The sequence below is a fragment of the Stomoxys calcitrans genome, chromosome 1 (assembly GCF_963082655.1).
Source record: "Stomoxys calcitrans chromosome 1, idStoCalc2.1, whole genome shotgun sequence".
NCBI classification, from domain to species: Eukaryota; Metazoa; Arthropoda; class Insecta; order Diptera; family Muscidae; genus Stomoxys; species Stomoxys calcitrans.
The window spans coordinates 229,573,681-229,597,110 of record NC_081552.1 but is presented as its reverse complement, the minus strand read 5'-3'; the positions used below and the strand labels follow the sequence as shown (position 1 = coordinate 229,597,110).

Here is a 23,430-nt window from a genome sequence, read left to right as displayed (position 1 = left end):
GGGCGCAATTATTATCCGATTTAGCTGAAATTTTGCATGAGGTGTTTTGTTATGACTTTCAACAACTGTGCTGAGTATGGTTTAAATCGGTCTATAACCTGATATAGCTGCCATATAAACCGATCTGGGGTCTTGACTTCTTGAGCCACTAGAGGGCGCAATTATTATCCGATTTAGCTGAATTTTGCATGACGTGTTTTGTTATGACTCCCCACAACTGTATTAAGAATGGTTCAAATTGGTCCATAACCTGATATAGCTGCCATATAAACCGATCTGGGGTCTTGACTTCTTGAGCCACTAGAGGGCGCAATTATTATCCGATTTAGCTGAAATGTTGTACAATGGCTTCTCTCATGACCTTTAACACACGTGTCGAATATGGCATAAATCGGTTGATAGCCTAATGCAGCTCCCCCATAAACCGATCTCCCTATTTTACTTCTTCAGCCCTTAAAGTGCGCAATTCTTACTAGATTTGGCTGAAATTTTACACAATGACTTCTGCTATGGTCTCCAATATTCAGTTTAATTATGATCCGAAATGAACCATAACTTGTTTTAGTTTATTTTATATCATTTGGTACATATTATTGTAGTATAACAACAAGTTTAACACAGTCTTTTGGAAAAGGTCCCATAACATTTACAAACGTTGACGGAAGACGCGACGACGTTGAGTCTTGTAACGGTAACCATCATCACCGAAATCAGCAGTGGGAGCAGAAGCAGCAGCTTGGGGTGGGAGATAGTTGCTAGATGGGGCAGCAGCAGGGGCAGAGTAGCTTTGGGCAGCAGCAGCTGGGGCAGCATAAGATTGAGAAGGAGCTGGGGCAGAGTAGCTTGGAGCTGGTGCAGAAGCTGCAGGAGGAATGTAGCTATTGGAAGGAGCAGCAGCAGGGGCGGAGTAGCTTGGGGCACCAGCAGCTGGGGCAGCATAAGATTGAGAAGGAGCTGGGGCAGAGAAGCTTGGAGCTGGGCCAGAAGCTGCAGGAGGGATGTAGCTGTTGGAAGGAGCAGCAGCTGGGGCAGAGTAGCTTTGGACAGCTGGGGCTGGGGCAGAGTAGCTTTGAACAGGAGCTGAGGCAGCTACACCATGAGAGCTGCTGTAGCCATTGGCACCTCCAAAGTCTCCATGATCATGGGAGGCAGCTGGAGCATTGTAGCTAGGTGCTGGGGCAGAAGCTGCAGGAGGAATGTAGCTGTTGGCAGGAGCAGCAGCTGGGGCAGAGTAGCTTTGGGCAGCGGCGGGAGCAGAGTAACTTTGAGCAGCTGGGGCAGCATAGCTTTGAGCAGGAGCTGAGGCAGCTACACCATGAGAGCTGCTATAGCCATTGGAACCTCCAAAGTCTCCATGATCATGAGAGGCAGCTGGAGCATGATAGTCATAGCCCGAAAGCTCAGAGACATCAGCTACAACACAGCCAACCAAAGCCAAGGACAAAATAAGGAATTTCTGTGTAATATAAAACAAGGAAATAATGTACGACTATATTGAAATGCTCATCGAAAAGGGTTTAAAGGTTTAAGTTTCTTACCATGATGATTGGATTTTGCTTATGCGTTTCCCAAAGCAAACGATAGAACAGTTAATTAAGTTGTGATATCGTACTCTTGCGATAGTTTGTCTTTTTATATAACTCCATTCGCTACCGGCTTCAAACAAAATGCCTTGTGTTTGTTTTTTTATTATATTATTATATATTTTTTTTTTTGGGTTTTATTTAGTTTGATGTCTCAATGCAAACCAAAGATTTATGAGCTTTGATACATTCACTTGTATAGTTTTTTTGTATCTTAAGGGAAAATGAATGAACTTGAATCAAAACCAAACAATCACAATTATATTTTAAAAGAAGGGAAAGTGCAAGACCTTTTTTTGAAGATAGTTGCAAAGGGAGTACTTATCGTCTTTCTATTTCTCAATGAAAAGAATTCTTTTCAGTAAATTTCAATATTTGGGTGGATTTGGATTTAAACTGTGTCAAACATTATGGTAATTTTGATTGGGCCAATTAGGAATATGGTTATAACGATTATGGAAATAAGAAAATTGTAAGGCGGAGAAACATTGCTAGAAGTAAATTAAGTAACCGGGATTAACGGAGTCTTACAACGAAAAGTCTAGAAAATGTTCATGTGCCATTATGTATAGGGTTGCCCAAAAAGTAACTGCGGATTTTTCAAATAGTCGGCGTTGACAAATTTTTTCACAGCTTGTGACTTGCATTCTTTCTTCTGTCAGTTATCAGCTGTTACTTTCAACTTGCTTTAGAAAAAAAGTGTAAAAAAAGTATATTTGATTAAAGTTCATTCTAAGTTTTATTAAAAATGCATTTACTTTCATTTAAAAAATCCGCAATTACTTTTTGGGCAACCCAATAGTATATCTCTAAGAGATATATTTTAGGAAACTCTACGTGCAACAGCGACGTGGGCTACCGAAAGCGGTCTAGGTATAAGTCCGCGCAAAGCAAAAGTAGTTCTCTTCAGCAGAAGATTCAAGTTGCCTACAATGGCACCTGTCTCCTTGGTAGGAAAGAAAGCGCAAAATACCTGGGCGTTTTGTTGGACAAGAAATTGAACTTCAAATCCAACATTTTGGAAAGGGCAAGAAAGGCCACTCTTGACCTATACACCTGCAAGAGAGTCATTGGCAAAAGTTGGGTGTTTAGACCGCGTGTCATGCAATGGGTATATACTGCAGTTGTTAGACCTATAATGATATATGGTGTTGTGGTCTGGTGGACGGTGCTTCAAAAGTCCACCTGGATCCAAAAGATGGCTTGTTTGTGCATCACAGCCGCACTGAGGCCCACACCATCTGATGCACTGAATTTAATGCTACATCGAATGCCTCCGGACATTGTGGCTAAACAAATTGCTGCGACCACTGCCGTGAGGTTAAGGGAGCTTTCTCTTTGATCATATGGCGGCTATGGACACTGTGTTATCCTTGATACAATATCTGATGTTCCAGGCAGCGTGGATTACACCCTACCTGAGCCGTTTTTTGATAAAAAGTACTGTACCACTATTCCTGATAGAATCGATTGCAACTACGATATCCCTGGTAATAAAAGTTACATAGACTTCAACATGGATGGTTCCAAACTAGACCACCAGGTGGGCTTTGGGGTGTACTCTAAAGATGTAGAACTGGTCATAATGTAAAGATTACCCGACCACTGCAGTGTGTATCAAGCGGAGATCCATGCAATTAAGGAAGTGTTGGAAGGGCTAAGATAAAATGTCACAACGACGTTTGGCATAAATACCTACTCAGACAGCCAGGAATCCCTGAAGAACGTATTTTTTCGAATGTCGCAGATCTCTCAGTGAGATGGCTGAACAGTTCAAAATTCACCTGTTCTGGGTGCCGAACCACAGAGATATCACAGGGAATTGTAAAATGGAAGAGCTTGTGAGACTAGAAACTACCTTACACATTCCAGGGATACTGAAATCTGTGGGTATGCCTCTAGCGACATGTAAGCTAAGTTTTCAGGTCCAGGACCGAAGGACAACGAATGACAGATGGTCACAAAGAGGGGACAGTGAGCATTCTAAAGCTATGTGACCTACTCAAGACTTGAAGAGGTCTACCGCTTTGCTGTCACTAGTTAGAACAGACGTCTCTGACATTGTGTCCGTCATGACAGGTCACTGACTAATCGGAAAACATGCTGACAGACTGAAGGTTGCCAGCAACGACTTTTGCAGAAGCTGTGGGGACATCGAAGAAGAAGAGACTATAGAACACCTTTTGTGTGTATGTCCTGCACTAGCAGTGAAAAGAAGTTCCACTTTAGGTTCTCATTTCTTTTGAGAAACTGTCTGATATAGTGGATGTGAACATTCGCAAGTTGTTGGGCTTTTTAAAGCAATCTATTGGGTTGCCCAAAAAGTAATTGCGGATTTTTTAAAAGAAAGTAAATGCATTTTTAATAAAGCTTAGAATGAACTTTAATCAAATATACATTTTTTACACTTTTTTTCTAAAGCAAGCTAAAAGTAACAGATGATAACTGACAGAAGAAAAAAAAATTTATCAACGCTGACTATATGAAAAATCCGCAATTACTTTTTGGGCAACCCAATAGATGTTACAAAGGTAGGAACAAGATGGCATCTTCCTTCTTCTGTTCCTGCGGTATCATAATGGACGAAAACGTCTAAGTGAGTCTGATGGAGGCCACCGTAGCGCAGAGGTTAGCATGTCCCCCTATGACGCTTAACGCCTGGGTTCGAATCCTGGCGAGACCATCAGAAAAAATTGTCAGTGATGGTTTTTCCCTTCTAATGCTGGCAACATTTCTGAGGTACTATGCCATGTAAAACTTCTTTACAAAGAGGTGTCGCACTGCGACACGCCGTTCGGACTTGGCTATAAAAAGAAGGCCCCTTATCATTGAGCTTAAACTTGAATCGGACTGCACTCATTGATATGTGAGAAGTTTGCCCCTGTTCCTAAGGGGAATGTTCATGGGCAAAATTTGCAATTTGTGTCTGATGGCAGACTGTCACTTAAACTTAACCTAACCTAACCTAAATGCATTGTACAACGTGCACTCACTGAAATCCGAATCAATCTTTTCTTTTGCTTAAGGGCTCATTTTAAGCATTCACTCATCTCGTTACTTGGTGTCTTGTTATCTGTTTTACTCAGTTCTTATTTGTCTCTTACAGTGCTGTAGTGTTAAACGAAGAGTTCAGTTCTTGAAATACTCTATGCATGTTAGTGTGTCTTGAAAGCAGAAATTAATGGTTTTGAGCAGGTCTTTCTTATACACTAAATGGATGGTTCGAATCTAGATGACCAGTAGGGCTTTTATGTGATCTGGTCTAGACTTGAAAAGGTCTTTTGGGAAAGGGGTAGATCCCCAGACATTTGGTCCAGAAAGATGGTATCAATTTCGTGCTCTACTTTCCAGCACTTTTCATTGGAGCCACACATTGACATGGACATTATGCCTGATAAGGTGTGTTTTGGGGAGTGGGGTGGTTCCCCCAACACATAGCCTTGAATTTATAAAAGCATCGTGCTCTACTCTCAAATATCATTTATTTGAACACCATATTATCATTGACCCTAAAAATTGGATAGCGAATTCGTTTTCTAATCTCAAATACCTTTCATTTCTTATCCTTTTAGAAAAAGTCAGCAAATATGTTCGCTTTGGTGTATGGGCCCTAAAAACTATTAATTTGGAGCTCCACTCTCTTTAAGACCCAAGTTGTCATGGTGAGCAAATATGTCTTACTTGGGGGTTGTCATGGGTGTAGGACGTCCCTAAGTCAGTTAAACTAAGTAAGCAGTTTAGAAACAAGGCCACTTCTCGACAGACGAAGATTACACTGCACAAGACACTGACAATTACCCGTGCTGTTATATGTTTCTGAAGCATGGGTACTTGTGAAAGCAGATGAGGCAGTGCTTGGAGTGTTTGAGAGAAAGATTCTTCGTAAAATATATGGATCAGTTTGTGTTAATGGAGAATATAGGCGACGTATGATTACGCCCACAAACCTTCCATTTGAGCCCCATATTGCTATGGTCGTAAATGTTTCCTATTTGGTTCCACATTTAGATACCAGACTAGTATTTTACACCCAAATACCTTTTATTTGAGCCTCATATTGCCATGATTAGTAAATAAGTCCTGTTTAGAGGGTGTTTTGGGGGTGAACCCCCACAAACTAGATTCGTATTCTACCCGCAAATACTTTTCATTTGAGTCCCATATTGCAATGATCGGTAAACATTTTCGATTAAGAGGAGTTTTGGGCTGGTCCCCCATACACTCTGACAATGGGATATCAGATATGTTTTCTAATCTTAAATACTTTTAATTTGAGCTCCATATTGTTGTGATTGGTATATATTTGGAAGGATTTGGAGATGGGGCGGGCCCCTAATTACCTTATTTCGAACCGAACACTGATTTTGGTAAAAAAATTCAATGATTTGCAAGCGTTGCTCGTTAGTAAGTCTATTCATGATGAAATGTCAAAGCATACTGAGCATCTTTCTCTTTGACACCATGTCTGAAATCCCACGTGATCTGTCAAATACTAATGCATGAAAATCCTAACCTCAAAAAAATCACCCTTTATTACCGGCGATATCGTAATTCCAATCGATTCTATCAGGAATAGTGGAACAGTAATTTTTATCAAAAAGCGGCTCAGCTAGGGTGCAATCCACACTGCCTGAAACATCGGATATTGTATCAAGGATAACACAGTGTCCATAGCCGCCACATGACCAAAGAGAAAGCTCCCATAACCTCACGGTAATGGTCGCTGCAATTTGCCTGGCCACAATGTCCAGGGCCATTTGATGTAACATTAAATTCAGTGCATCAAATGGTGTCGTCCCCAGTGCTGCTGTGATGCACAAACAAACCATCCTTTTGATCCGGTTAACTATTGAACAGTAGGTGGACTTTTGAAGCGCATTCCACCAGATCACAACACCATATAGCGTTATGAGTCTGACAGTATATACCCAATGCATGCCGCGCGGTCAAAACCCAATGGCTCTCTGGCACATGTAAAGGGCAAAAGTTGCCTTTCTTGCCCTTTCCAAAATGTTGGATTTGAAGTTCAATTTCCTGTCCAGCAACACGCCCAGGTATTTTGCCCTTTTTGTAAATAGAAAAACTCCGAAACGATTTAAGAGAGATATCTGCACCCGGCATATTTATACCCTACACAACCACTGTGGTACAGGGTTTTATAGATTTGTGCATTTGTTTGCAACGCTAAGAAGGAGACGAGCTAGACCCATCGATAAATATACGGATCGGCTTAGAATCACTTTTTGATTCGCTTTAGCCATGTCTGTCTGTCTGTCTTTCCTTATACTCTTGTAATCAAGGTACAAGTCGCATTTATTGTCCGATTTTCACAAAAGTTTGTATAAGTCTCTTTTTTGATCCAAGGACGAACGCTATTGATTTTGATAAAAACCGGTTCAGATTTAGACATAGCTCCCATATATATGTATCGCCCGATTTGCACTTAATTGGCCGTAGTAACTACAATTTTCAACCGATCTGCACCAAATATGGCACGTATTGTTTTGTTACTAGTCTTAACATATCTGCAAAATTTCATCAAAATCGGTTCCGATTTAGATATAGCTCCCATATCTATGTATCGCCCGATTTGCAGTTAAATGGCCGTAATGACTACAGTTTTCAACCGATCTGCACAAAATTTGGCACTGATTGTTCTGCTACTGACCTTAACACATCTACAAGATTTCATCAAAATCGGTTCAGATTTAGATATAGCTCCCATATATATGCATCGCCCGATTTACGCTTAAATGGCCGTAGTAACTACAATTTTCAACCGATCTGCACAAAATTTGGCACGTATTGTTTTGTTACTAGTCTTAACATATCTGCAAAATTTCATCAAAATCGGTTCAGATTTAGATATAGCTCTCATATATATGTATCGCCCGATTTGCACTTAATTGGTCGTAATAATCAAAATTTTTAACCGATCGGCACAAAATTTGGCACGGATTATTCTGCTACTGACCTTATTACATCCGCAGGATTTCATCAAAATCGGTTCCGATTTAGATATAGCTCCCATATATATGTATCGCCCGATTTGCAGTTAAATGACTGTAATAAGCACAATTTGTAACCGACCTGCACAAAATTTGGCACGGATTGCTACTGACCTTAACAAATCTGCAAGATTTCTACAAAATCGGCTCAGATTTGGATATAGCTCCCATATATATGTATCGCCCGATTTCCACTTAAATAGCCGTATCAAGGACAATTTTCAACCGATCTGCACAAAATTTGGCACGGATTGTTCTGCTAACGACCTTATCACATCTGCAAGATTTCATCAAAATCGGTTCAGATTTAGATATAGCTCCCATATATATGCATCGACCGATTTGCAGTAAAATGGCTGTAATAAGCACAATTTGTAACCGATCGGCACAAAATTTGGCATGGAATGTTCTGCTACTGACCTTAACACATCTGCAAGATTTCATCAAAATCGGTTCAGATTTAGATATAGCTCCCATATATATGTTTCGCCCGATTTGCAGTTAAATGGCTATAATAAGCACAATTTGTAACCGATCTCCACAAAATTTGGCACGGATTATTCTGCTACTGACCTTAACACATCAGCAAGATTTCATCAAAATCGGTTCAGATTTAGATATAGCTCCCATATATATGTATCGCCCGATTTGCACTTAAATGTCCATAGTAGCTACAATTTTCAACCGATCAACACAAAATTTGGCAGGGATTGTTTTGCTAGACATATCTGCTAGACTTCATCAAAATCGGTTCAGATTTGGATATAGCTCCCATATATATGTATCGCCCGATTAACACTTATAAGGCTGTCATAAACACAATTTGTAACCGATCTCCACAAAATTTGGCACGGATTGTTTTGTTACTGATCTTAAAATATGTGCAAGATTTCATTAAAATCGGTTCAGATGTGGATGTTGCACCCATACATATTTATCGCCGGATTTGCACTTATATGGCTGTTTAATAGTCGCATTCTTCATGCAATTTGGTTTGCACTTTTCTAGCTTCCGTTCGGTGTAAGATCGTTGGCAGGCTTCGCTTAGACGGGTGCAAGTCTTTGATCGAAATCATGTTCGATATAGACTTTCCATCTATCACAACGAGAATGGTTTCCAATTTCTTGATTAAAACGCAGAGGGGCTTAAAGTCGGGTGCCAATGTTAAACTTTATCGATGATTTCTATCTTTCACGAAGTCATCAAGTCGCCCACCTATTCCTTCAATACAATGATATTGATTGTAATAATTTTATTGTAAATACAACATTAAATTCACATTAAATCATTTTATCACCCTTAGGATTTTTTTTTTTATTTCTTTAACAAAACGACAGATTATAAAAACACTTTAAAACAACAATGATAATCTTCGCTTAGAAACGTTTACGGTAGACGCGACGACGGATGGTCTTGTAGCGGTAGCCATCATCACCGAATTCAACAGTGGGAACTGGGGCAGAAGCAGCAGGGGGAATATAGCTGTTGGAGGGAGCTGAGTAAGAAGCTGGGGCAGAGTAGGAAGCTGGAGCAGTGTAGCTGCTGACTGGAGCAGAGGCAGCTGGAGGAATGTAGCTATTGGATGGAGCAGAGTAAGAAGCTGGGGCAGAATAGCTTTGAACTGGAGCAGAAGCAGCGGGAGGAATGTAGCTATTGGATGGAGCTGAGTAAGAAGCTGGGGCAGAATAGCTCTGGACTGGAGCAGAAGCAGCTGGAGGAATGTAGCTATTGGATGGAGCAGAGGCAGCTGGGGCAAACGAGGGGAAAGTGCTGGTGTAGCCACCTTCTCCGCCAAAATCACCATGCACATGAGAGGCAGCTGGAGCATGATAGTCATAGCCCAATTCGGAGACATCGGCCAAAGCGCCGGCAACCAAAGCCAAGGACAAAATAAGGAATTTCTAAAAGAAAGTCAACAAGTTTAAATATCCTCAGAGTACACCTTTCAAAAGCTTACCATTTTGAAAAGTTTGGTTTTGTTTTATTTCCCTGATGCTTTAAGCAGAACAGTTGAACAAATTGTGATATTATTCTGTGCAAATACTTTGCCTATTTATACCAATTTAAACTAATTGAAGTGATCTTCTTTGCTAGTTTCTTTGCGAGTTTAAGTTTCCAATTTCCAAAACTTTTATTGATGATTAGTTGATTTATGGCTGTTCATGTCTGTTAATCGATTTAACTCAAATGCAATTTTCCAAACGACGAACTTAGACATAAACAAAGTGTAACAACATTTAAAATCTATTCAAAATTGAACATGAATGAAAATTGCATTCTTTCAGCATGCTGACCACAACAAATGATGCACTGAAATCATTTCAGTTCAGTAGTTCTGTGGTGAATAGTATCCAACCAATGCGCATGAAGTGATTAATTAAGAAATTATAGATGTTTTACCAAATAAAAGCATTGTGGATGAGCAACTCTTCTTCCGCACTTTTTAATTTTAGCGCAAACTTTTTAAATGTTGGATGTGTAGGTCAATGTGTTTGAAGTTTTGGTCATAGACAATACTAGGTAGTAGCTGTTAGTTACTGCTTGGGTGCTTCAACTGTTGAAGTTAATGGTGTTGTTAGGGCACAGTGGTTTAGAATTCCCATATGTTGTACTAGGGAATTTTGAAAAATCTTATGTACAGCCAGTAAGGAAAGGGAAAAGTCGGGCGGATAGTCGGCTACCCTACACCTACCGTACAATTAAAAAATTCGGGCAATTGATATATGTATATGAGAGCTATATCTAAATTTGAACAGATCGTTTGAAAGTTGTTGTTACAACGGCCATTGAAGTGGAAATCGGGCGATACATATATATGGGAGCTATATCCAAATCTGAACCGATTTTGATGAAATCTTGCAGATATGTTTGGATCAGCAATGTTTGTGCAGATCGGTTGAAAATTTTAGTTACTGAAGCCATGTAAATGCAAATCGGGCGATACATATATATGGGAGCTATATCTAAATCTGAACCGATTTTGATGAAATCTTACAGATATATTAAAATCAGTAACAAAACAGTCCGTGCCAAATTTTCTGCAGATGGGATGAAAATTGTAGCTACTACGGCCATTTAAGTGCAAATTGGGCGATACATATATATGGGAGCTATATCTAAATCTGAACCGATTTTGATAAAATCTTGCAGATATATTAAGATCAGCATCAAAACAATCTGTGCCAAATTTTGTGCAGATCGGTTGAAAATTGTAGCTACTATGGCTATTTAAGTGCAAATCGGGCGATACATATATATGGGAGCTATATCTTAATCTGAACCGATTTTGATAAAATCTTGCAGATATATTAAGATCAGCATCAAAACAATCTGTGCCAAATTTTGTGCAGATCGGTTGAAAATTTTAGCTACTATGGCTATTTAAGTGCAAATCGGGCGATACATATATATGTGAGCTATATCCAAATCTGCACCGATTTTTATGAAATCTTGCAGATATGTTAAGATCAGCAACAAAACAATCTGTGCCAAATTTTGTGCAAATTTTGTTGAACATTTTAGTTACTACAGCCATTTAAATGCAAATCGGGCGATACATATATATGAGAGCTATATCTTAATCTGAACCGATTTTGATGAAATCTTGCAGATATATTAAGATCAGTAAGAAAACAATCCGCGCCAAATTTTGTGCAGATCGGTTGAATATTTTAGTTACTACAGCCATTTATATGCAAATCGTGCGATATATATATATGGGAGCTATATCTTAATCTGAACCGATTTTAATAAAATCTTGCATATATGTTAAGATCAGCAAGAAAACAATCCATGCCAAATTTTGTGTAGATCGGTTGCAAATTTTAGTTACAACAGCCATTTAAATGCAAATCGGGCAATACATATACATGGGAGCTATATCTAAATCTGAACCGATTTTAATAAAATCTTGCAGATATGTTAAGATCAGCAAGAAAACTATCCATGCCAAATTTTGTGCAGATCGGTTGAATATTTTAGTTACTACAGCCATTTAAATGCAAATCGTGCGATATATATATATATATGGGAGCTATATCTTAATCTGAACCGATTTTAATAAAATCTTGCATATATGTTAAGATCAGCGAGAAAACAATCCATGCCAAATTTTGTGCAGATCGGTTGAAAATTTTAGCTTCTACGTCCATTTAAGTGCAAATCGGGCGATACATATACATGGGAGCTATATCTAAATTTGAACCGATTTTAATAAAATCTTGCATATATGTTAAGATCAGCAAGAAAACAATCCATGCCAAATTTTGTGCAGATCGGTTGAAAATTGTAGCTGCTACGGCCATTTAAGTGCAAATCGGGCGATACATTTATATGGGAGCTATATCTTAATCTGAACCGATTTCGATGAAATCTTGCATATTTATTAAGATCAGCAACAAAACAATCCGTGCCAAATTTTGTGCAGATCGGTTGCAAATTGTATCTACTATGGCTATTTAAGTGCAAATCGGGCGATACATATATATGTGAGCTATATCCAAATTTGCACCGATTTTGATGAAATCTTGCAGATATGTTAAGATCAGCAACAAAACAATCTGTGCCAAATTGTATGCAGATCGGTAGAAAATTTTAGTTTCTACATACATTTAATGCAAATCGGGCGATACATATATATGGGAGCTATATCTAAATCTGAACCGATTTTTACCAAATGCCAATAGCGTTCGTCCTTGGGCCAAAAAAGTGACATGTTCAAAATTTCGCGATGATTGGATAACAAATACGACCTGCACTTTGATTACAAGAATATATGGACTCACAGACGGACATGGCTAAATTGAATCAGAAAGTGATTCTGAGTCGATCGGTATACTTATCAATGGGTCTAGCTCTTCTCCTTCTTAGCGCTGCAAACAAATGTACAAATCTATAATACCCTATACCACCTCTCGGCAGACGAAGATTACACTTTACAAGACACTGATACTACCCGTGCTGTTATATGGTTCTGAAGCATGGGTACTTGTGAAAGCAGATGAGGCAGTGCTTGGAGTATTTGAGAGAAAGATTCTTCGTAAAGTATATGGACCAGTTTGCGTTAATGGAGAATATAGGCGACGTATGAACCACGAGCTGTATGAGCTGTATGACGACGATAGCATAGTTACACGCATCAAAATACAATGGCTGCGTTGGCTAGGTCATGTTGTTAGAATGGATGGAGAAGCTCCAGCAAAGAAGTCTTTTGAAGGCAAACACGGTGGTACACGCAAACCGGGAAGACCAAAAGCCCGATGGAAAGATCAAGTTGTGGGAGACACTTCGAAACTTGCTGTCAGAAATTTTAGAATGAGCGCAGAAGATCGAAGCGCTTGGAACGCTATTCTACGTTCGGCTAGTGGAACAAATATTCTGTCGTAGCCAATTAAAGTAAAGTAAAGTAAGTACCACAGTGGTGGTGTAGGGTATAAAAAAAGACGGATAAACCATACAGAAAGGATACACGCGCAGATGGACATGCTTTTTATACCCTCCACCATAGGATGGGGGTTTACTAATTTCGTCATTCTGTTTGCAACACCTCAAAATATGCGTTAACGACCCCATGAAGTATATATATTCTTGATCGTCGTGACATTTTAGGTCGAACTAGCCATGTCCGTCCGTCTGTCTGTCGAAAGCACGCTAACTTTTGAAGGAGTAGAGATAGCCGCTTGAAATTTTGCACAAGTACTTCTTATTGGTGTAGGACGGTTGGGATTGTAAATGGGCCAAATCGGTCCATGTCTTGATATAGCTGCCATATCAACCGATCATGGGTCTTGACTTCTTGAGCTTTTAGAAGGCGGAATTCTCGTCCAATCTGAAATTTTGCACATAGTGTTTTGATATCACTTCCAACAACTGTGCGAAGTATGGTTCAAATCGGTCCATAACCTGATACAGCTGCCATATAAACCGATCTGGGATCTTTAGTTCTTGAGCCTATAGAGAGCGCAATTCTCATCCTATTTGGCACAAATTTTGTACAACGGCTTCTCCCATGGCCTTCAACATACGTGTGCAATATGGTATGGATCTATAGCTTGACACAGCTCCCACATAAACCGATCAACCGATTTTGCTTCTTGGGATTGTAAATGGGCCAAATCGGTCCATGTCTTGATATAGCTGCCATATAAACAGATTTTGGGTCTTGACTTCTTTAGAGCCTCCAGATGGCGCAATTCTCGTCCGATTTGATTGAAATTTTGCACGTGGTGTTTTGGTATCACTTCCAATAATTGTGCTAAGTATGACTCAAATCGGTTCATAACCTGGTATAGCTGTCATATAAACCGATCTTGGATCTTGACTTCTTGAGCCTCTAGAGGGGGCAATTTTTATCGGATTTGGCTGTAATTTTGCATGAGATGTTTTGTTATGACTTCCAACAACTATAATAAGTATGGTTCAAATCGGTCCACAACCTGGTATAGCTGCCATATAAACCAAACTTGGGTCTTGACTTCTTGAGCCTCTGGAGGGCGCAATTCTCGTCCAATTTAACTGAAATTTTGCAAGTGATGTTTTGGTATTGCTTTCAATAACTGTGCTAAGTATGATTCAAATCGGTTCATAATCTGGTATAGCTGCCATATAAAACGATCTTGGATCTTGACTTCTTGAGCCGCTTTAGGGGAGCAATTCTTATCGGATTTGGCTGTAATTTTGCATGAGGTGTTTTATTATGATTTCCAATAACTGTGCTAAGTATGGCGCAAATCGGTGCATAACCTGATATAGCTTCCATATAAACGAATCTGGGATCTTGACTTCTTGAGCCTCTAGAGGGCGCAATTCTTATCCGATTTGGCAGAAATTTTGTAGAACGGCTTCTCCCATGACCTTCAACATACTTTCCCAATATGGTCTGAATTGATCAATAGTGTGATACAGCTCCCATATAAACCAATCTCCCGATTTTGCTTCTTCAGCCCCAACAAGGCGCAATTCTTATCCGCATGGACTGAAATATTACACAATGGCTTCTAGGATGTTCAGCATTTAATTCATTTATGGTCCAAATCGGACTGTTACTTGATATAGCTCCAACAGTTATACAGTTCTTGTTCATTATTCCTTGTTTGCCTTAAAAAAATACCGGGAAAAGAACTCGACAAATGCGATCCATGGTGGTAGGTTCCCAAGATTCGGCCCGGCCGAACTTAGCACTCTCTTACTTGTTTTAATTTTTCATGCTTTCAAAGTTTCAGGCTAACTTCTTGCTCAAAACATCCCTGTGCATGGGGTAAAACTATTTAACAAAAACGTCACACTCATTTAAGGCAACAATCAATTAGTAACGTGTGTCAGCGCTTGCCAAGCATTTAAAAATGTTAGTTCTATATATTGTCTGAGTTAATTATTTTTGAGCGACTTTTTGTCATGACCTGTTACCCCAGAACCTCTTTGAACAGTGTTTGTTTAATGGCTTATTTAAATAAAGTGAATGGTTGGTTGGTTAGTTGGGTGATTAGATGCTTGGTCAGTGGCTAAGTAAAGAGGAATCTCTTCAAACACACTCACTGTGATATAACATTGAAGCATCACTTGGCTGAGGAAAAAACCACTGTGGAATATAATTAAAGTATTTCGACTATTTTCTTGACAGTATTTTTTTTCTATTTTCAGAAAATTTGAGATATAAATACACCAACTATTAGCGACAAACAATATCAAACTTTGTTTAGTTGTGCTCGAATAAGCAACAAAAAAAAATCACAACATCTTTCAACATGGTAAGAGTTTTAATTTAATTTTATTAATAAATCCTTTTAACTTTTTTCTATTATTTTATCATTTTTTAGAAATTCATCATCTTGTCTTTGGCTTTGTTCGCCGCCGCTATGGCTGATGTCTCCGAATTGAGCGGCTACGACTATCAAGCTCCAGCTGCCAGCCAAGTTCATGGTGATTTCAGCGGTGCCTCCGGCTATAGCAGCTCCCATAGCTATGCTGCCCCAGCTGCTTCTGCTCCAGCCAATACCTATATCCCCCCTGCAGCATCTGCTCCTGCCAGCAGTTATGCTGCTCCTCAATCCTTCGCCCCTGCCCCAGCTGCTTCTCAAAGTTATGCCGCCCCAGCTGCTTCTGCTCCAGCTAGCTCCTATATCCCTCCTGCAGCTTCTGCCCCTGCCAGCAGTTATGCTGCTCCCCAATCCTTCGCCCCAGCCCCAGCTCCTCAGTCTTTCGCTCCAGCCCCAGCTGCTTCTGCTCCTTCCAGCTCCTACATTCCCCCTGCTGCCTCTTCCCCTGTTGCCTCTGTTGACTTCGGTGATGATGGTTACCGTTACAAAACTCAACGTCGTCGCGTCTTCCGTCAACGTTTGTAAATGGAAGCATTTGTTGTTGTAGGCTTTTGTTGAACATATTAAAAAAAAATCTTTGATATATACAGCTTTTTATTCCAAGGGATATTCGGGGGAAATTCGTTGAGAGAGTGTAAAAATTAAACCCGAAGGAAATTATTTTAAATACGTTTGCAGTTTACCTACACCTGGACTCGATGGATTTCGATGCTAAAATATTTTGAGGAATCCCAAGGATAGACACGCAATGTATCACATGCCGACTGAATGTAATCGGGAAATAGATGCCTTGATGATATAATTTATAGGCAAACTTGTATCTGGTGTCAAGCCTCAAATATTTTTTCGAGTTAAAAGGGTTCTTGAGAATCTAGACGTAAATATTGGGTTGCCCAAAAAGTAATTGCGGATTTTTTAAAAGAAAGTAAATGCATTTTTAGTAAAACTTAGAATGAACTTTAATCAAATATACTTCTTTTACACGTTTTTTCTAAAGCAAGCTAAAAGTAACAGCTGATAACTGACAGAAGAAAGAATGCAATTAAGGAGTCACAAACTGTGAAAAAATTTATCAACGCCGACTATATGAAAAATCCGCAATTACTTTTTGGGCAACCCAATATTTACGTCTAGATTCTCAAGAACCCTTTTAACTCCACGAGTTCGAAAAAATATTTGAGGCTTGACACCAGATACAAGATAGGGATGACATATTAACACTTGTCTTACACAAGTGTTCTTCGACGCTCGCTCGTCTATTACGCAACCTTTTCAATCTTACCTACAGTGCGGGAGTCTTCCCGGAACGTTGGAAGGTTGCCAACGTTCAGACAATACCCAAGAAAGGTGAAGCAAACAACCCTGCGGCATATCGGCCAATTGCGATATGCTCCGCCCTCTCCAAGGTCATGAAGAGCATGATTAATCACCATCTTGTGAGGTATTTAGAGTCTAATGGCCTTCTTAGCGACCAACAGTATGGGTTCCGCAAAAATCGCGACCTCATGGCACTTCTGTCCGAACGTTGGAGTCGCTCGATCCGCTGACCCATTACGATCATCTTTGTCCATCAACGATGTAGATGTTGAGCAATCAGAAGCTCTTGATGTTCTGGCCATGAAAAAAAAAAAGTGATGTGCGTTGGGCTAAACATGTATTTGAAGTGTCGAAAGTAGCATTCAAGTGTTTAGGCTTCCTTAAACGGTGTAAGAATTACTTCACTCCGTCTGATCTTCTTAACATCTACACCACTTTCATAAGGCCGAAAATGGAGTACAACTCACATGTATGGGCTGGAGCTTCAAAATCATCCCTGGAGCTTCAAAATCATCCCTGGAGCTTCTGGACCGTGTACAGAGGAGAGCGATGGCGTCGATTGGGGACAGTGGGGTATCCAACTCTATTGCCTCCCTTCATCATCGTCGCAATGTGGGTTGTTTGGCGCTGTTCTATCAGTACTTTCATGGTGTGTGTTCGTCTGATATTCGTCTTCTTATTCCTGATGTAAGGACGTATGTCAGGGATACTAGACATTTCAGAAAATCACACCCGTTTGTTATTGATTGGCCAGCGGACCGCACCATGCATTATAGAGAGTTCGTATGTGGAATCGACTTCCGGCTAATGTTGTAACCACCAACTCTGACATCCAAAGATTTAAGACAAATGTCAATAAGCACTACATCCTTTTCCCCCCCTTCAATTCCTAATGTCCTATCGCCAACGCAATGCACTGCATTCATAGGGGACATCCCCTGCGTGTTGACTGGCAGAAAAAAAAACTGCTACGACCACTGAGGTTTTATTAAGGGTGGAGCAACGGTCAACTGATAGATCCGATTGCGACTTCAACACACCTGTTTTTTTATAAAATACTTTCGATAGAGTGACGATAGAGGTTTTGGGCTATATTTTAAGGAGTTAGATTTCCGCAAGAGCAAACATTTTTAAACTTAAAATTTGAGGGACATTCAAATAAGATTTTCAAAACTTACCTACCTCATTGAGTAAGTTTTTTGAAAAAAACGTAAAATGATTCCGAGCACTTACCTGTAAAGAAATAAAAATACAATACAATTAAAATTTCTTCTCTATGTTATAAAATATGTAAGACTCGAGAGCTTTTAGAAAAAAATTAATGCTTATAAGTTAGTTCAAATAAGGGCGTGGGCGACTTGTAACACTGTGGAGCAGCGAAACCGTCGGTAAGACGAACAAAATCCTGCGTGAAGATCCGGATCCTGAGAAGGCCATTGTTGAAAGAAAATAGGTATAAATTTCGGTATCCTAACGAGACATAAAGGACTACGAGCCCATTTATGCAAAATAGGTGCGGCAAGTAATAGCATGGTCAGGTCATGTGGGGAAGATGATGAGCCGTTGCACAGTGTTGCCAAATCGAAAAGTTTTGAAAATAATTCTGGAACTTTTGAACGGATAGAGATACATATACGAAACTTTACACAGCATTAATCGCATCTACATTTAGTCCCCTTTAAAATATATGAGAGAAAATAACGACAACTGGAAGAAAAAACAAGTAAAAGCGTGCTAAGTTCGGACGGGCCGAAACTTGGGAACCCACCACCATGGATTCTGCATAAATATGGGAGCTATATAGACCGATTTGGACCGTACTTAGCACAATACACTATGCGCACACTTTCAGTCAAATCGGACAAAAATTGCGGATTCGAGGGGCTCAGGAAGTCAAATCGGGAGATCGGTTTATATGGGAGCTTCATCAGGTTCTTGACCGATTTAGACAGTACTTAGCACAGTTGTTGAGTTGAGTCATAACAGAACACAGTTGAGTCATAACAGAACACAGTTGAGTCATAACAGAACACTATATGCAAAATTTCAAAAAAAATTCAAATTCAAAAAAAGGCTCAAGAAGTCAAATCGGGAAATACGAAAGCTTTATCGGGTTCTTGGCACACTTGTTGGAGGTCATAACAGAACATTATGTGCAAAATTTCAGCCAAATCAGATGAGAAGTAAGACTTCCAGGGGCTCACGAAGTCAAATCGGGAGATCGGTTTATATGGGAGCTATATCAGGTTATAGCTAGATTTAGATCAGAACACTATGTGCAAAATTTCAGCCAAATCGGTTAAAAATCGCGGCTTAAAACGCTCAAGAAGTCAAATCGGTAGATCGGTTTATAAGAAAGCTTTATCGGGTTCTTGGCACAGTTGTTGGAATTTATAACAGCTTCATGCAGCCAGATCGAGAGATCAGTTTATATGGGAGCTATATCAGGTTATAGACCCATTTGGACTGTACTTGGCAAAGTTCTTGGACAAAAATTGCGGCTTCTATGGGTTTATATGGGAGCTGCGTCCAAATCTGGAGCTATATCAATTTGTAGTCCGATTCGGACCATAAATGAATTGAATGCTGAACATTGTAGTAGTCATTGTGTAATATTTTAGTCCATTCGGATAAGAATTGCGCCTTGTAGAGGCTGAAGAAGCAAATTTGGGAGATCACGACATGCAAAATTACAGCCAAATCGGATTGATCAATAAATGCGCTTGCAGTGGCTCTAGGAGTGAAAATCGGGCGATATATATATATGAGCTACATCTAAATTTGAACCGATTTCTATGAAATTCACCAGTAATGTCGAAAGTTATAAGAAAATTCTTTCTTTCGAGAGAATTGGTCAACAAATGATCATTTTATTGCGGTTTTACTGCAAATCGGACGAACATATATATGGGAGCTGTATCCAAATCTGAACCGATTTTGTACAATTTCAATAGGCTTTGTCTCTAGGCCGAAAAACATGCCTGTGCCAAATTTGAAGACGATTGGAGGAAAATTACGATCTGTAGACAGACGGACATAGCTAAATCGAATCAGAGAGTGATTCTGAGTAGATCGGTATACTTATCAATGGGTCTATCTCTCTTCCTTTTGGGTGTTACGAATAAATGCACGAAGTAATAATACCCTGTACCACAGTAGTAGTGTAGGGTATAAAAAAAGCTGTCTCCTGTAAAATTTGAATTTTTTTGCTTACATCATTTCCATGGGAAATTATTAGCACACGTTTAGAGCCACTAAATCAAACATTTCGTCTACAGTGGGATGGTCGCTGTTAACCCTTGGTTTGGTACTAGGACTTGCAGACTTAAGGTAGTCGGGTCATTGGTGACCAGATTGACCATCATACCTATGGTCTCCAGAGTGTTTACCATTTTTTAAGGTTAACCCTAGTGAACGTGTGCCGAATCCTATCCTACTACCTCTTTATATCTTTTTGCCGTAAGATCTGTGTACATCTACAATATTTTCAGTAGGACTTAAACTACTATAACAAGATACTAACTTCTTTGCATGTGCTTGTTCATGTCATTCATTCATAAATTCATCTCAATTTTTTTTTTTTACAAAAATTATTTGCAACTTGGTTAACATGCCCTTCATCAGCATTAGAAAATTTGAAATTATCGCCTTAAGCCGTAGCATAAAAAACTAACACACTTTGAACACAGATAGACCCTCATTTCATATAAACTTAGGAGATACGAGTATAATGAACTTGTCCATAATATTGTCACATAGGCGGTAAATTTTAGGCGTTAACATAATTTTGTTAATTACTTGGGGTGCTAATGAAAATAGCGCAAAGATGCATGTATAAAAGAGAGCATAACATCACAATTTGACATCAATCATTCTCATAGCTAGGTTTTGATAAGTTACACAAAATGGTTAGTTCTGACTGAATATGGGCCTGTGAAAAGTGGATACAAACATTTATTTAATAATATTTTTCAGAATTCTTTGTTATTATCTTTGGCTTTAATTGCTGGTGTTGTGGCGGATGTTTCCCATTTGGGTTATCACTATCATGGGCCTAGTACACGTTCAATTCATGATGCTGTTGGCAGTGGCAGCTCATTCAATGATGGTCAAGGCGACATAAGTTTTGGTAGTACAGGTATGTTGGGAAGATCTGGAAAATCTGAAATCCAAAATCCTTTTTTTTATATCTTTTTTTTTTTTCTTCTTTTGAACTTCAGCCCAATCATCTGGCGTGAACCAACAACAATCTATACCTTACCACACCGTTCCAGTTTCTCAAGTGAACTATCAGCCTGAATATCACACTTCTTCGACTGCTCAACAGTTGCCCGTTTTCAATACCGCTGTGGTTAATCAGCCAGCTGCTGTTTACAATCAAGCTCCTGTTTATCAAACCGGTTATGTTGAGCAACCGGCATACACCACTTCCCAAACATCGGGTACTGAGTACCAATCTAGTCCTGTTTATCAATCTGCTCCTGTATATCAATCTAGTCCTGTATATGAATCTGCACCTGCTGCCTACCAACAGGCTTCTGTTTCCCAGCAGGCTCCTAGCTATCATACAGCTGCAGTCTCTCAACCATCTTTTACCATCACTCAATCAGCTCCTGCCTATGAAACAGCTGCAGTGCATCAATCAGCTCCCGTGTATCAACCTGCAGTGGGAAAACTTGACACTTCAATAATTTCCTCAGCTCCAGCTTATCAACAAACTCCTGTGTACCAGCAAACTGCTGTGTATCAAACAGCTCCCGTTTCTCAAAACACAGCTACATTTAGCCAAAATTTCCTTCCCTCGTCCGCTACGGCTTCATCAGTCTCCGATTCCTTTGCCGGCGTGTATGATAAAGGAGTTGTTGGCACAGATTTTGGCAATACCATTGATGGCAGCGAAGACAACTCGAATGGCTATCATTACGAAGACCCTCGTCTTCGTCGTGTCTATCGCCAAAGTGTTTAAGCGCAATGAAATTCCCTTATTATTTAATTGTTATAAATCCGCCAAAACAAACACAAATTTTGTTAAATAATTTAAGAGCATATTAAATTGGTTTTTTTTTCGCCGAAAAAAGACTCGTGTACTGCATTGCTTTCATTTAAATTCACTTTGGTGAGTATTATGTCACCCAAAACAACTGGAATTGAAATGGGGCTTGAATGTTTGCTTTTTCAGATAAATTCTACAGTTGTTAATTTACTGCTATTAATTATTATTTTATATTAGTCACCAATAGACCAGAAAGCCAGCTAGCCACTCCGACGACCGGTTTTAAATACTCGCTATATATAAATATTTTTTTTTTAGTTGAACGATATTCGATAATTGAATGAATTAATTGATGCTAATTGAATTGCATAAAGAGTGAGACAAAATCATTTTTTAGTAATGTGAATATTAACCAATTTAAAGAATTTTCGTCTTCTTCTACAAACTAAAATCCAGTAAAAATATTGGGTTGCCCAAAAAGTAATTGCGGATTTTTTTAAAAGAAAATAAATGCATTTTTAATAAAACTTAGAATGAACTTTAATCAAATATACTTTTTTTACACTTTTTTTCTAAAGCAAACTATAAGTAACAGCTGATAACTGACAGAAGAAAGAATGCAATTACAGAGTCACAAGCCGTTGAAAAAATTTGTCAACGCCGACTATATGAAAAATCCGCACTTACTTTTTGGGCAACCAATACATGCTTAAATATGTATAAGCTATAAAGTAAAGCTTGAAATACAATATGAAATATTTCAAAAAAGTCTATTAAGCCTCAAAAAAATTAAATTTTTTAATAAATTTCTTAATGTTCAAAAAAAAGTCCCATAGAAATTTGGATTGATTTAATTTTGATAACAAAAGACTTAAGAAACGAACTCTACATCAGCCTATGCTAACATGCGGCTCAGTAGTTTGGTGGACTGCGATGGAGCAAAAGCGCTACGTAAATACTTACTTACTTTAATTGGCTACGACAGAATATTTGTTCCACTAGCCGAACTTAGAATAGCATTCCAAGCGCCTCGATCTTCTGCGCTCATTCTAAAATCTCTGACACCAAGTTTCAAGGTGTCTCCCACAATTTGATCTTTCCATCGGGCTATCTGTTCTTTCCATCTGTTTGCCAGTACTCTAACACCACTTGATCTTTCCATCGGGCTTTTGGTCTTCCCGGTTAGCGTGTGCCACCGTATTTGCCTTCAAAAGACTTCTTTGATGGAGCTTCTTTATCCATTCTGACAACATGACCTAGCCAACGCAGCCATTGTATTTTGATGCGTGTAACTATGCCAACGTCGTCATACAGCTCGTGGTTCATACGTCGCCTATATTCTCCGTTAACGCAAACTGATCCATATATTTTACAAAGAATCTTTCTCCCAAATACTCCAAGTACTGCCTCATCTGCTTTCACAAGTTCCCATGCCTCAGAAACATATAACAAGACGGGCAGTATCAGTCTGCCGAGAGGTGGCCTTGTTTCTTAACTGCTTACTTAGTCCAAAGTAGCATATGTTTGCCAGTATTATACTCCCCCTATGATTCTGAACGCCTGGGTTCGAATCCTGGCGAGACCATCAGAAAAAATTTTCAGCGGTGGTTTTCCCCTCTTAATGCTGGCAACATTTGTGAGGTACTGTGCCATGTAAAACTTCTCTCCAAAGAGTTGTCGCACTGCTGCACGCCCTTCAGACTCGGCTATGAAAA

General features: G+C 39.3%; 3 protein-coding genes across 4 annotated transcripts in view; 1 reads left to right on the top strand and 2 right to left on the bottom strand.

The window, feature by feature from the left end:
* LOC106092094 (protein SPT2 homolog) overlaps window positions 1-23,430 on the bottom strand; it is a 312,016-nt gene that overhangs the window by 118,580 nt on the left and 170,006 nt on the right. The gene's annotated exons all lie outside the window — the stretch shown is intronic.
* Window positions 647-15,335, bottom strand: LOC106093971 (uncharacterized). Its single transcript, XM_059368647.1, has 3 exons — window positions 15,321-15,335; window positions 9,075-9,492; window positions 647-1,272 (listed from the first exon to the last, which is right to left on the bottom strand). The coding sequence occupies exons 1-3, from the start codon at window positions 15,333-15,335 to the stop codon at window positions 647-649; spliced, it is 1,059 nt and encodes a 352-aa protein (XP_059224630.1).
* LOC106093972 (transcription initiation factor TFIID subunit 4-like) lies at window positions 15,334-21,688 on the top strand. Its single transcript, XM_059368638.1, has 5 exons — window positions 15,334-15,342; window positions 15,406-15,926; window positions 16,694-16,841; window positions 20,698-20,860; window positions 20,943-21,688. The coding sequence occupies exons 1-5, from the start codon at window positions 15,334-15,336 to the stop codon at window positions 21,686-21,688; spliced, it is 1,587 nt and encodes a 528-aa protein (XP_059224621.1).